The 14,985-nt window shown below is 39.0% G+C and overlaps 2 protein-coding genes across 4 annotated transcripts in view; both read right to left on the bottom strand.

Annotated features, from left to right (window-relative positions):
* Positions 1-514: 514 nt before the first annotated feature.
* LOC103146639 (GTPase IMAP family member 4-like) lies at positions 515-4,017 on the bottom strand. Of its 2 annotated transcripts, XM_016677800.1 has the most exons (3): positions 3,146-4,017; positions 1,059-1,858; positions 515-1,004 (listed from the first exon to the last, which is right to left on the bottom strand). In XM_016677800.1, the coding sequence occupies exons 1-3, from the start codon at positions 3,303-3,305 to the stop codon at positions 690-692; spliced, it is 1,275 nt and encodes a 424-aa protein (XP_016533286.1). In that variant the 5' UTR covers positions 3,306-4,017; the 3' UTR covers positions 515-689. The 2 variants fall into 2 exon arrangements, with proteins under 2 accessions (XP_016533286.1, XP_016533285.1); XM_016677799.1 differs by having other exon boundaries at positions 515-1,858; positions 3,146-4,015.
* Positions 4,018-4,468: 451 nt separating this feature from the next.
* The window catches only part of tesk1a (testis associated actin remodelling kinase 1a), a 24,347-nt gene continuing 13,830 nt past the window's right edge, over positions 4,469-14,985 (bottom strand). For both annotated transcript variants that reach the window (XM_007564645.2, XM_016677798.1), the window contains exons 3-11: positions 11,924-12,045; positions 11,768-11,816; positions 10,564-10,710; positions 10,003-10,085; positions 9,533-9,623; positions 9,265-9,348; positions 8,066-8,152; positions 7,379-7,469; positions 4,469-6,553 (exon numbers count right to left, since the gene is read on the bottom strand). In XM_007564645.2, the coding sequence (XP_007564707.1) occupies positions 5,391-6,553; positions 7,379-7,469; positions 8,066-8,152; positions 9,265-9,348; positions 9,533-9,623; positions 10,003-10,085; positions 10,564-10,710; positions 11,768-11,816; positions 11,924-12,045 (1,917 nt within the window). In that variant the 3' untranslated portion in view covers positions 4,469-5,390. The remainder of the gene's footprint in view (positions 6,554-7,378; positions 7,470-8,065; positions 8,153-9,264; positions 9,349-9,532; positions 9,624-10,002; positions 10,086-10,563; positions 10,711-11,767; positions 11,817-11,923; positions 12,046-14,985) is intronic.

Consider the following 14,985-nt stretch of genomic DNA (forward strand, 5'->3'; position numbering starts at 1 on the left):
TATTGAAAGAACAGTAGTTAGGCATGTTTAAATATGCTGCAGGTTGTTGCTTGTCCATGATGAAACCGCAGGGCAGAAACTCCAGCTGCAGTGAAACCTTCAAGCAGTTGGTCTGTCTCCATATAAAATAGCGCTGCTGTCAGAATGAAACACACACCTTTTGCAGCACTATTGAGAGAGTTTATCTATTTCTTGAGTTGCTCATTGTTCATCTCTCCTAAAGTCTTTTCAGTCTCCTAAAAACTTTAAAGTGTGCGTTTCTAAACGGTTGGTTGCTCTTTGTAATATCTTGTTTTTAAAGAAAAAATGTTTTCTGCAGAAACATCAGAACTGCCTCCAGTGCCTCCCTGGCTGATTTTGCCCTCGTCATTTTCTCCCCCTCCTCTCAGCATTTACAGGAAAAGGCAGCACTGAAGAGAAACTGGAAACACATTGAGGATGATTTTCTGCTTAGTTTTACAGCATTTTTACAGTTTTCAATCTCTGAGCCTGAATAAAGAAAAGACAAAAGTGTTATTCTTCCAGTCTTATTTTATTTATCTTCCATTCAGAGAATAAATCATAATTTCTACAGTTTTTGTAACAGAGTGAAAGAACATGCATGTTTAAATGAACAGCACAGATAACGTGTTCAGATTAGTGTTTACAACAGGAAAAAAGATAATCGTTTAACCTTGTAAGTCAAATGTTTACAGAATAACACAGGAAGAGTCGGATCTGGCGGATTGCTCAGCTTGTCTTCTGGCTTCTTGAGCATGCATGGCTTGCAGCTTTTGTTCCTGCTGTTGGAGTTGTGACGTATACCAGGCGTCCAGTCTCTCGCTCTGCTCTCTCAGTTCTTTTTCTCTCTCTCTTTTCATCTGATCCTGCATGGCGTACATCTCTCTTTGTCTCTCATGCCTCTCCCTCTCTCTTTCTTGCGTTCTGCATTGCTCGCCCATCCTTCTCTGCTCGTCCAGCTGCATTCTAGCCATCATCTTCTCTGCTTCTCTTTCCCTATTTCTCTCCATTCTTTCCCTCTCTCTCTCCTGTCTTTCGCTCTGTCTTATCCTCTCTCCCTCCATCCTTTCCTTCGCTCTCTCCTGTCTTTCCTTCTCTCTCTCAGCCTCGAAAAGCTGATTGATCTTCTGCATCTCTTTCTGATACTTTAGCTGGATTTCTTTCTCTACTTCTGCTCTCTCTTTGCGTATTTTCTCTTCGTTCTCCTTCAGGATCTGTTGTTTCTTCAGAGCGATTATCCTCTCAGCCTCCTGGAACATCTCGTTGGTGTAGTGACTTCCTCCATTTTTATCAACAATGCTTCTGATCTTCTGGAGCAGCTCCGTGACCTGAGGCTTTTTATTCTCCAGTTTGTTGTTGAAAACATGATACTGGCCGTTGCATCTTCTCACAAGATCCTGCAGCTCTGAGCTTTCAGACAAGAAGTTTTCTATGCTGGTGTCTTCGAGGAGATCTCCATGAGTAAAGAGAACCATGCTGTATTTATCTGCAGTATTCCCGAAGATTTCCTGAATCTTTTCCACGGATTTCTTCTCTTCTTCGGTGAATCTGTTCAGTGCGATGACCAACAGGAAGACGTGGGGGCCAGGAGCGGCAAACGGGACGCACCGGCTAAAATCTTTGATAGTCTTTTCCTCGTCGAACCTGGTGTCCGACAAGCCCGGCGTGTCAATAACGGCGACCTGCTTTCCGTCCAGCTCGCTGTTACATTTGGAGCAGTTGATGGTCAGAGATCTGGGGCTGCACTTTGAATCGAAGCACTTTCGACCCAGAATGGTGTTTCCAGAGGCGCTCTTCCCAGATCCGGTCTTCCCCACCAACACGATCCTCAATTCATTGTTGTTTGTAAAGTTTGTGCCTGCAAAAAAGATACGACAGACTTAATTTTTATGTATTCAGCTGTAGAAAATGAAGCTCAGGAAGATAAAAACACAGTATTAGAACAATTATAGACATAGAAAGAAGAAAATTGATGCCAATTTTCTCAGAAATTTTTAGATTGATCTCAGAAATTTTCAAGAAAAAAAATATCTTTGAAAGTCAAAAATATTTCACTTTTCAAAGTATTTTTTTTCCAAGCAAATTTTCTACTTTTCAAACTCAGAAATTCTTAATTTTGAGGTTAAGCAGAAATTTTCAAGAAAAAAATTGTGGAAAGTTTTGAGTCAAAAATTTACTTTTAAAATTCTGGAATTTCCTTGTTTTTACTAGAAAATGTATGAAATAAATCCTAAGATTTCTGAAAATTCTCTAGCTTCTTTTCAGTTAAGACATTTACAAGATTTTTTCTAGAAAATTTCTAAGATTTACTTAAAATTTTTGAGTTTTTTTCAATAAAGTTTTCAACTTTTCAGACTCAGAAATATCCAAGTTTTGTTCTTGAAAATGTTTTTGGATTAACGTCAAATCTTTTTAGTTTTTTTGAGCAAATGTTCGACTTTTCAAACTCAGAAATTTTAAAAGTTTTTTCTAGAAAATTTATGAGAATATCTGACTAAAATTTACTCATTTTTATTTCTCTCTACAATTGCTCTAATACGTCTTTCTCAGCTCCAGTCATCTACAGACTGAAGAATATCGTGAAAACACAAAGACGTATTAATGATGATTCAAGCTGAAAAAGCAAAAGGTCAAAATCGGAGCATATCTGAGATAAGAGGTTGATCTGGGCCACCAGGGGGCGTACCCGAGCTTCAAACTAGCATAATAAAAATATGTATTTTAAATGTTACAATAATATTGACTAATAACTAAATGCTATTACACATGGAAACATTTTTTTAAATTGTTTCTATAGTTACATAAATAATGGTGAATCTCTTTCAGCTGCTGCCACTGTTGGAGAAATATAAGATATTAAATCAATTCTTTAACTTGTTTAAATTTCGTGCTTATCAGCTGAGGTAATTTTCAAATAGTCAAAATAAAAATGCCACTCTGCATTTCAAAATCCAAATACATTTTTCTTAGTTTGCTACTCCTGTAAGGTTAAAATCAATAACCATAATAACACTGGTACGACGTAAACTAACTAAAACAGATGCTAAAGATAGCGGCTCAGTTATTCATAAAAGAAAACATGCGGTGTTTAAAGTACTATAAGTTGCATTCAGATAATGGATGGATGGACTGCATCCTGACTCACCAGTGGCTGTGTTTGAACTGAAGGGTTGCCTGTCCATGATCAGGTTGGAGGGCGCAGAGCAGAAACTCGAGTTGCAAAGAATGAAATGCTCATGCAGCTCACCCCTCTTTATAGCCCTGCTATCAAAAAGAAACTGAAACTCAGCCCAGTTTACATACATACTTTCCCAGTGCCTTTGTGCAAGCTTAAAGCCTCTTTAGTTGGTTGTTGTGTAAGTGTGCATTTTAAATGGTTTCTTGACCTTGCATGATTTTTAAGCTTACATATATGCAGGTTTTAAATGTGAGATTCTGCACGTATTTTCTTCTAAATAATTTTTGAATGTAGTCTGAGTTTTCATCTGCACTCTCATTGTCTTGGTAAGCTGCTGCTGCCCTCCTCTTTCCAGCATTTCCGAGAAACGGCAGCACTTGATGTAAAACTGAAAACAGTCCATGATTAGAATAAAGCACAATATGGAAAAGAAAAGTGAAAGCAAACCAGCCTAATTAAACTGATTTACATCATTGCTCCGGGCATTTTGTTTTGAAAGTGTAAGCACCCGTTTTATTCCCGTTTCCAGAGATACAGGTTACTTCACTTTACACTGAATTAGTTAATGACTGTTTAGAATGAAAATCACAAGTTATCCATTTAATGTCTTAGTGCTGAGTCGTTTTGAATTGTTGCTTTAATTAAAATGTGAGGAAACAAAATGCCATTTAGAGGTAATGAAGCTCCATATCTAGAGGTACATACTAAGGCTGAAGTAATTAATTTGATAACTGAAATAATAGTCAGCTAATTTAGTAAGCTGGAGAATCAAAAGAGGCCATTTTGTTGAAAGAACACAGTTTGAGCAGAAATCGAGCCAAAATTGCACAATAAATAAATGTATTTTGCCTAAGATGTAAAAAAAAAATCCCTTTGTAAATGTGTTATTTTCAAAACTCCTCAAGTGGAATAGTTTTAGCTAAAAACCCCCAACAAAAAACAAGTTAAACAGAAAGACCTGAACTAAGAAGCTTTGTTAGAAGTATTTTTTAAGCAGATGCATGAAATGTTATTGCATTTCAGGCAATTAAATGTTGACTTTCTAATTTAACAAAATTATTTCCTTATTTGCATCTTTAAATGCATTTCTAATATTGTATGAAAATATTTTATTTCCATACAATATTTGGCACACTGCAGTTTTTTTAAGTGAAAAAGTTCCAGGATGTGCCAAATTATTATTCAATTAATTGTTTAATCGTCAGAATGATCGATTAATCGTCAGAACGATCGATTAATCGCCAGAATGATCGATTAATCAAACTATAACAGTACAGACACAAAAACAGATCTTTTTCAGCCAATTTAGTTTATTTTCCCTAGTTTACCAGATGACTGCACACATATCTAAAGTTTTCCAACAGAAAATAAAATGTGAAAACAAAGCGAGGAAATTAGAAAATAAATGATCTGCATGTATCAGTCACTCCACTCTTCATTAGCGCATACACACACAGTGTGTGAGATGATGTTTACAATAAATACCCAGAGCTGCTTTACAAAGGATGAGCCAGAGATGATCACAAACTCAGACACAATGAAACAGCTGCTGTTTTATCACAAAGTGCTTCAAACTCAAGTGCAAAAAAACAAAAAAGTTTACATTAGGAGCCCAAAATTTCCCTTAAATAAATGTTAATCTCTCTCTCACACACATTTACACACACGGGTTGATTATTAGAAAAATGTAGAAAGAATAAACTTTGTTAGGTCTATAAATATTCCTTCAGCAGCCGCAGTTAATCAGCGAAACGGGATTAAAAACACAGTTTGTCTCTGTAGCCACACTGATGTGCGAGTGAGAGCCAGCAGGGGGCGCTGCCGTAGCTGCCATGCAAACTTCCTCTATTAAAAAAACCGAGGCAAAATGAGGTAATATAAACTTCTACAGGAAACAGTTCTGTACAGATTCACCTCCGTCACGGCGCCGTCGAGCCAGAAAACGGGCGATGGCCGGTGAGGTCATCGCTTTTTATTATGTCCTCATTTAAACTCCTGATCTCAGAAACGGTAAGAAGACGAAGGCTCTAGCTAGAAGCGAACAGCAGCTAGTTTACACTGACCTAGAATGCGACCTCGTTAAGACATGCTGTTGAATCTTTGATTTGTGGAGAATTGGGCCGGAGGCGGCCATTTTGACTCTGAGCTTCCTCCGGACTGTGAGTCCGGAGGAACTCACAGTTCCTCCTGAGACGCCTCTGAAGGGTGAGCTTTACGACTGCGCCTCTGGCAGGGTCCGACCAGGCTCACGCGGTACCGACTGGTCCGCCACGAGTCCGTTGGTGCTGCGGCAAAGGAGCGTTCTGGCGGCCGTGGCGCTAGCTGCCGATGAGGACGCGTTGCTAGCTGTTATCGTACCGTTGAGGTTCTGGTACTGCCGCTGACGGGGCAGCGAAGCCCGGCGGCGGGAGACCGGCACTGCGGCAGAACCACGCAGGCACACTGAGGGGAAACTCAAACCCACCAAACAGCAACTGGGACAGGAAATGACCTCGTCTCGCTCTGAGGAGCCAGTGAGGTCGGAGGACGGCACCTGGCCTTCGCCGTAGCCGTTAGAGTGCCGTCCTCCCCCCCACTGCACCTGCTGGCCAATCACCAGCTCTGACAGGTTGTTGTTGTCCAGCTTGGGCAGTGCGGGAAAAGATGGCGGCCCGTTGGAGCACGGGAGCCGCCAAGATTTGGTCCGTAAGTTGGAGCAGGAGGTAGAGGTGAGCAGTGGCTTTAGGGGAGTGGAGTTCAGGATTCTCTTTGCCGGTTCTGGCGACTTGGTGCAGTCCATTGGTTCGGCGAGACAGACGCTCTCCTCGTTGTTTTCTTCCTCTTCCTCCTCGTCCAGACGCCCCAGAGACACCATCTCCAGCTCAAGAGGAAGACCAGAATCCTCTTCGGTAGTATCCAAACTTTGTCCATCCGTCTGTTCCTCTGACACCAACACCTTCTCGTCGCCCTCATTCCCCGCCACCTGGCCGATCCCGTCCTCTTCCTGCTCAGTGTCACAGGGGAACGGTGCGGTCCGGCTGATCTCCGGCGTGCAGGGCAGCGACTGGCACCTCCGCGGTGGAGCTAGCATCCCTGTTGTACCTCGGAGGAGGCGCGGCGAGGCACAGGGGTCGCAGAGTGCTGGCAGGGTGAAGGTCAGGGAGATGACAGACTTGCTGGGCGTGTCCAAGAGTTTACACCGGCCGCCGTTTAGGTCCCTTCGGAGAGAGAAGGGGTTGACCCGCGGCGGCGTGCCCAGGAGAGGAGGCGTCAGGGCCGCTGGGGGCAACATGTCCGACTGGCTCCTGGCCAGGCCCTTTCGCGGTTGACTGTGGTTTCCAAGGTGACAGGGGGAGCTGCGGCGCCGGTATGGGCTGACGTTGACCGTTACTGGCTCTGAGCAGCAGCAGGAGGAGAAACAAATGTACAACAGACAGGAGTCAGAATATGCAACAAAGGTAAAGAAATACAAAAAAATAATAATACTACACTGCAAAAACACAAAATCTTACCAAGTACTTTGGTCTAGTTTCTAGTGCAAATATTTTAGTATACTTGAAATAAGAGAAAACAGTTACATATTACCTTTCATCAAGAAATATTAACTTATTTAAAGTAATTAAATTGATGAAAAAACACTAGTTCCATTTCAGATTATTTCACTTAAAACATTTTTTCCATGTTATACGTGAAATAATCTGTCAATGGAACTAGAATTTTTCAATGATTTTTTGACTTTTACAAGCTCTGAGTTAGCTTTGTCTTGTTTGAAGTGTACCAAGATGTTTGCACCAGAAACTAGACCAAAATTACTTAGTAAGCATTTGTGGTTTTGCAGTGTCTGACAGTATTAGGGCCAATTCAATTATTGAGAATAAATTTATATAAAAGCAAGTCAAAATAACACAAGTCGTACAACAAAAAGTCATAATATTATGAGAATGAAGTCGTAATAATATGAGAAAATTCTGTCATCTTGATTGTATCAATTTTCTTTTTCTTTTTTTTTTAAGAAAATGCTGTAAATTAAAACAACCTGAAGTTTTTGCAGTGGTTAAAATCAGAAAATAACTGAAATCAGTCTGTCTTTATTTGCTGGTCAGAACAGAAACTTATATTGAAATCAAAAAGATTTCTGACACAGTTTGCTTTCAGGCAATTTGACTGTAGATTTATCTCCATTTAAAACCTTTAAATCCTCCTTATTGTTATTTATTTTACCAAGAGTGATGGGAATCTGTCTGTCTTCTCCTCCCATGGCCTCCAGTGTGAAGACGATATCAGAGAATGAAGGTCGTCTCTCTGCGCTCATCTGAAAATCAGACAAGAAAAGGTCAACTGACGTTTATTTAAGTTCTGGGGTTCTGTTGGACCTCAGCACAACATTCATCACCGTTGACCATCACATATTAATGAAGTGGCTGAAGAACTCTAGTACAATACTAAATTAGTTCGAGTCTTGCCTAAAGAACAAGAACTTGGTTGAGTTAGACAATAGTTACATATGGGGTACCACGAGATCCAATCCTGGGACCCCTGATATTTAATGTCTACATGGTCCTGCTAGCTCAGATTATAACAAGTAATACAATTAGTTACCATTACTATGGTAACTAAGGGTGTCAAAACTTTCTCCAGCTGAACAGAAACAAAACAGAAATAATCAGTTTTGGCCTAAAGAGGAACTATGTAGAGTCTGCACACGGCTTCGGCTGCTGCATCTAGAAACCAGAGTTCAGGCCTGAAATCTGGTTGTAATGAGTCTGACCTTCAGAAACACATAAAGACAGTCACAAAGCCGGCCTATCACCTGAAGAACATTTCTAGGATTAAATGATTCTGTGTTCCCACTAAAACCAGGAGCGTTTTACGCTTTTGTCATGTAAAGTGGAGGCAAGGTCTGCTTACGTTACAGCAGGTCACAGCCAGGCTGAAGAACGCGGCTGGACAATCTCCTATCATGTTCTCGAACGCGGGCACGTCCAGACCGAAGTCCTACACAAACCCAGAGAGAGAAGAAGAGAAAGAGAGACAGACCTTCAGCAGGGAACCAGTTACAGCCCATTGGAGGTCTACTCAATGTGTAAGTGAAACCAAAATCTGAAACATAAACTTTAACATTTCATACCTAATAGTCTGACAGAACCGGTTAGTTTGAGGATCAAAATTGCAACATTTGTTACATTTTCAGCTGTTGCTTTTGGCTTTCACACCATACTGAGTGAAAAGAGCCAAACCCTTTGACGAACCTTTTTCCTCTTGTTAGATTGACATTTAACTCAACTTTTAATGCAACTTTGCTTTTAGAGTTATGTCAAACTTTGTTCAAACAATCAATTTTAGCTATAAAGCACCCTTCATGTGGAGGCAGCTCGCTGGAAACACATAATAAAGGGTATTTCTGAACTGGGTTTGAACCATCCAGGGTCTCAGTCTGCAGGTGCAAATACCAGAGTTGTGAAGTAAACTGATACTGGTGGGATCTTCCCTTTTTCTCAAATAATCAAAATGAATTTTGATTCATTCTTGATTGACTCAAGAATGAATCAATCATTCTTGATTGATTCATCAATCAAGATGAATCAATCTTGATTCATCTTGAATCAAGATTGATTCAAGATGAATCTTACCAAAAGTCTTACTTTGGTAAGACTTTTGGTAAGACTTACCAAAAGTCTTACCAAAGTTTTGGTAAGACTTTGGTAAATAAGTCTTACCAAATAAGTCTTTGGTAAGACTTATTTATTTCCTTAGAGTGTCATTATTGACCAAATAATGCAAAGTTGAGACTTTTAACTCAAATTTTAGAGCAACTTTGCATTAAAAGTGTCTTCATTTACCAAATAACGACAACAGTCGTAAACATTTATAAAGACTCCTTCATGTTCCCAACAGATGTTCTTCAGTAGTTCTTGGTGCAGCGCCCCCACAGGCTAGGAGGGAAAGTGTTTTTAAAGGGTTTAGTTTGTTTGACACAATTCAGTGCGAAAGCGAACTGCACCAGCTTGAATTGAAACAAATGTATCGTCTGTAAATCTCAGTAGATCATATGTGAGAGCAGCTCTAAGGTAGCACAACCGGATCAGAACCGACCAGCGGTGACCTACCTCTGTCCTTGGTAAGAAGTCTGGATCCGCTTCGATCCGGGCGATGATCTCACACAGGATGATGCCAAACGCGAACACATCGACCTGAGCCGAAGAGGAGAGCAGAAAGTCCAAACCGCATCACATTAACATGAAGCACAGGAACAGAACCGCTGTGAGGAGCGACGCCGCCACAGCAACGCCGGAGCGCCGCCACCACTGGGCCGGAGCGCCGCCACAGCGCTGCGGTTCTGAGCTTCTGGAGACATTTACACGGTCAGCTCCTCACCTTCTCATCGTACAGCTCTCCTCGCAGAACCTCCGGCGCCATCCAGTACGGAGAGCCCACAATGGCCAGTGGCTGCTTCTCCACGCCATCGCTACAGAGCAAACAGGTCGTTATTAGGGCTGCAATAATTCACCAATCAAACAATGAATGAACCAACTGCAGCAAGGCAAAACAAAAAATATCAACCCACATCGTCATCTTTAAACGATTGAACTACATTTGAACTTTAAAGAACTGGTTAACTTGTTCTGAAAAGTCAAAGGCATTTTTTAAAATTAATGTATTTAAAAAAGAATATACATTTAAAGATGAGATTTATTTAAAAAAAAAAAAAAAAATATATATATATATATATATAAACGCTTGATGCTTGTAACTTAAAAATAAAATTGTAAAATCGTAACAGAGGGGTTTTTGATTAGTTTTCAAAGGCACAGCAACAGGAAAGAACAGAGAAAAAGACTCTAAACCTGTAATCTGGGATCTTCTCTGCCAGGCCGAAGTCTCCAACCACAGCGGTGAACGTCCCGTTTTCACAGCGAACCAGACAGTTCTGCACAGACAGACAGAGTTACATCCACACTGGCTTCAGGTAAAAACAGATGCTAACATCTTAGCTGCTGCAGGGCTAACAAACAAAGCTATCCTGCAAGATTAATCAGCTCATCTTCTCACAGTTTGGATGAAAAAACACTGCAGCATTAGAGAATTAGATCGAAATAATAAAAACAAATGTCCATCAAAAACTCAAAGATTTTTAGATTCATTTCACATATTTACAAGAAAAAGTAGGAAATTATCTCATATCAAGACGTTTTAAGTTAGAAAGAGGAAAATTAAGATTTTTTTATGACTTCATAAAGTCAGAGATTTGTACGAAAAAAAAAAAAAACTTTGTGAAAGCTAGAGCAGCTTGGCTGAGCCGAAAGAACAAAGAAAGGTTGAAGGTTGATTCAAGGTCCGATTCTTCCATTAATAACAAAAATAACGTGATGATTCAGAGGTAAAACACTCTATCAGGCTGCAGCTACCTTGGAGGTGAGGTCTCTGTGGAAGATGCCCTTGCTGTGCAGATACTCGAGTCCTCGGGCGATGTCCAGAGACAGACCGACCCTCGCGCTCCAGGACAGGTACAGGTCGCTGTCCAGCAGCTGCTCCAGGTTTCCTCCATTTATGTACTGAACGCGGCAGACAGAGAAGAGCATTTGGATTAGAAACAGAACAAATCAGAGCTGGAGTTCTCTATTTTCATGCTTTGTTTTTTCTGTTTCCACAGTTTTTATGCTTTTATCAACCAGGCAAGCTGTGTCTTTTCAGGACGAACACCGCCCTCTGGTGGCGAAGGTGATAATTAGTGTGAAGTTAAGCACTACAAACACACGGACAATAATATAATCCAGGTATTTTAAGATGTACGTCTTTAACAATAAACACCTTCATTTAAAAACTGGATTTTGTGTCTACAAACAACAAAATAGTTGTTTGTGATTACTATTTAAATATAATGTTCTGAAACACTGAAGTGTAAGACAGCTTATTAGGGCGGTTGTAGGTTAAAAAAAAAAACAAAATTCCACCAAAAACTGAAAAATGTAGATTGACCTATGAAATTTTCTAGAAAAAAAAACTTGAAATTGAGTTTGAAAAGTCAAAAAATTATAGAAAAAACTCAAATTTCAGATTTTCAAAAGTTGCAAGTCTTCGACTTTTGGAGATTTTCTGAGTTTCAAAAGTGAACAAAGTCAGAAATTTCTGACTTCTGAAGCAGAAATTTTCATGTTTTCTGATGAACAATTTAATAATTTTTTGATTAATCTGAAAATGTAAGAGTTTTTTTCTACCAAACTTTTTGACTTCTAAAATTCAGATATTTCTTTGTTTTTTCTAGAATATTTCTGAGACTTTTGGCTTACATGTACTACTCTTTTTTTTCCCCAATACCTACAATGGTCGTAACTTCTTGTGACAAAGTGTAACTTTGTCACACTTCTACCGCTGTAGAAGTGTGACAAACATTCACAAAATAAAATAAATTTAAATAAAGGTCCTTTTAAAAGTGAGATTTTAATCAATATCTGAAAGAACATAAGGCAAATTTCATTAATTTCCACGCTCAAATTTATCTCTATAGCATTAAAACAAGGCTAATAAAACCAGAAAACAAACAGATATGGTACGGAACTGAAAGAGAAATTAAATCTTGTGGTAAAACTCTTGGAAAAGTTCAGCCTGTACCTCAGTCAAGGCGTGGAGTTGGCCTTCATGAACACAAACCCCGAGAAACCTGAGGAAACAGGAAAAAACATGACAATTTACAGGCAACGACCCACAAATCTGCATAAACAAATCCCTGAAACCTCAGAGGGTTGATAAGGTGAGGAAACAACCAACCTGAGGATGTTTGGATGGCAAAGTCTGTTCATCAGCTGCACTTCTCGTAGCATGTTAGCTTTGTTGCTTGCTAGCGTGTTCATCTTCAGGGCCATTACCTGGCCGGTGATGCGGTGCTGCACCTGGAGAGCAAACAGGATCATCAGGGGAAAAAACTCAAACTGCACAGGGAGAAAATGAGATGTTGGACCAGCTCTGTTATATTGGGTCTGATTTATTATTTTTCTAGACTTTTGTTCTTTAAGGTTTTTGGTTGAGGCGTTGCATGTTTGGACATTTATCCCCTCTGGTTTTGGATAAAACCCATACACAGGCAGGTATTGTTTTTACAACTTGGAGCAGCTGATTGGCATCTTAAAAGCTCAAGTAATGACAAGTAAAACAGATCTAAAAACCTGTTGTCAACCATAACATGTTGAATATCATGGCAGAATCCTGTGATGATCGGGTCACCGTTTTGTCGTGAGAGCCTGCAGAGTTCAGAGTCAGGAGCTGAAACAGGATGCTGGTGTGTCTGGGTTTGTGTGTCTGCATGTGTGTGTATTAATAGTGTAGCACTAATAGGCTTTATGGATTTCCCATCACCCCTCCTGATCTGCAGAAATCCAACGCGCCGTTAGCGACGGCCTCGCCCAGCTGCACGCACACGCCAGTAGATGCAGCGCCAACAAAACACATGACTCCAGTCACAATAACAAGACTGAGAAAATATAAACTTTCATGGTTCCTAGTATAAAATGAATTTCATCTACACTCAAAAAAAGAGAGAACAATGCCATGTTGCTACATCGTTTGATTCTTCATCTGTTGAATTTTCACTTTCTGTTGAGGAACGCATAGCAGAGAAACAGCTTGTATAAAAAAAATATTCTGTTTCTTTTGTGATCCATGTAAATAGACGACTAACCATCACTTTTCTAACTCTGTAAAGTATTTTGTGGGACATTTTGATTGTGGAGTCAGGAATCGCACACGGCCAGCCGATCAGTTGACCTGATGACCTTATAACATCCAACCAAGTCAGTTACAAAAATAAAAAATAAACTGATAACTGCTTACCAAATATCGGCCAGAAAACTGCAAATGGCGCACACCTACCTTCTAACATTTTTTTTTTTTAGAAATACATTAAAAGATGCAAGTAAGAAAATAATCCAATTATTATTATTTTTTGAATAAGATGATAAATATTTTATGGCCTAAAATGCAAAAACAGTGTTTGTTCAGCGTATGCTTCATAGCAAAGGCTGAATCTGTAATTAAAAAACAATACTGATTAATAAAATATCTGAATATTTTTGACTACATAATTGGATAGCAAAATATGTTTAATAGTTTTTTTGTTTGTTTCTTTACAGAATATAAAATCTGGTGAAGCTTCAACGAGGTCACTTGAGTTCTGCACAGAAAATGTTAACAGATTTATTTTTATTTTAAAAATAAAATAATTTTTTTTTATTTTATTAAAATAAAATAAAATATATTTTTATTTTATTAAAATAAAATAAAAATATTTTTATTTTATCTAACCGTTAACAGTTAATTGATTGCTAAATTAGTTGACAATTACTTCAATAATCAATTAATCATGATTTATTTGATTAATTGTCTCAGCCCCTAATGGATTTAAAGAAAATGCAAGCAGTGATTAAAAGATGAACCCTTTGTTGTTCTCAACATTTTGCATTCAAGAAAATGTGTGGGTAGTAAGTTTGCACGAATCAAAAGTAAAAAGCCTCCTCTGCAGATCGGTATCATTCTTGAATTGCAGTCAGGAGCTACAGAAAAATAAAAAAATTATAAAATCCAGAGTGTAAACATTCAACTGAACTGTTTTCGTTCATTTCAGAGACGGTTGGGAGCAAAAAAAAGTCAAATCAACTTTCACCCTGGAGAAATACTGCAGATTATCATCTCTGATTGCATTTAAAGCAGCAGGCTGTGAATATTTACATATGTACCAACACAAAGGTACACACACACGCATGCAGGTGGTGTGTGAGTAAGCTGCTTAGCCCAGTGAGTCCTGCCCTCCAATCCGCCTCTTAGCTCCCACACAAGCAGACGACACACAGGTGTGTGTAACAAACTCCTGGTATTAACATCAAACCAACATGTTTGAGAAAAATCTCCAGTTAAAAGGTCGAATGAATAATATTAATATTCTAGTCACAGGGTCATCGGGTGTATGAGGAGTTTATTCTGCTATAACTTCAGGATAATTTGGTGGAAATTAAAACAGAGCTGGGTTACAAATTGTTACAAATAAAATCTTAAGTTTTGTCATAACAGATCGGATTTTAACCCGACTTTTTTCCTCACTTTCTTTCAAATAAATGACAAAATATATTTTCAAAAAGTGTTTTTTATTTCAATAATACCTTCTTTGGGTCGTACGAAGGAGTAAAAGGGCCAAGCTACTAAGCTAGTCTCATAAGACTATTTTCTTATGAGAAAATAGTCATAATCAGAGTTTTCCCCAGTATTATAAGCGTAGTGGACTTGTTCTTCCTTCCCTCTGTGACCTTTGACACTCTGAGCTGCAGCAAAGTGAGAGTAAAGTAGTACGCAAATGTAAATGGGTTTCTTTTTATTTTACCTACAATAAATATCCACATTTTTTTTAGGTGAATTGTATTGTTTCTTCTTTTGTTTAGAGACAAAAAATGAGGCTGAGCAACAAAAACACTGAATGTGAGTCATGTTTACTGGACTGGTGTACCCAGGTGTGTTTTTGAGTAAAAGTGAAAGTAAAAACTGTGGTTAAAAGAAAATCTTATTATTTTTGCTGCACAAATTAAACTAGAAAAACATGAGGAGTAATACTAGTTTATTTATAAATCTGTGTTTCATTAAAAACAGCAGGGAATTTCAAACCACAAAGTTATGTTTTCATTTTAAAGTGTCCAATCAATTCTATAGTGGCACCTAGTGTTTGGGAGGAAGCATAGCGCATAAAAGGCAATTCTGGTGAGCTGTGAGTAAAAGTAATTTTGTTTGATTGGGGACCAAATTTGCAACATTTGTTACATTTTCAGCTTCTGCGGTTCTCCTCCTCGCCT

This window comes from Poecilia formosa, unplaced genomic scaffold, assembly GCF_000485575.1.
Source record: "Poecilia formosa unplaced genomic scaffold, Poecilia_formosa-5.1.2 Scaffold164, whole genome shotgun sequence".
NCBI lineage: Eukaryota > Metazoa > Chordata > Actinopteri > Cyprinodontiformes > Poeciliidae > Poecilia > Poecilia formosa.

Bases quoted from the DNA above. Each gene is read 5' to 3' on its own strand.
- LOC103146639 (XM_016677799.1), bottom strand. From the start codon at position 3,305: ATGTATGTAAACTGGGCTGAGTTTCAGTTTCTTTTTGATAGCAGGGCT. The intron at 1,859-3,145 runs GTGAGTCAGGAT...TCTTTTTTGCAG, and splicing joins CAGTTCAAACACAGCCACTG to GCACAAACTTTACAAACAAC.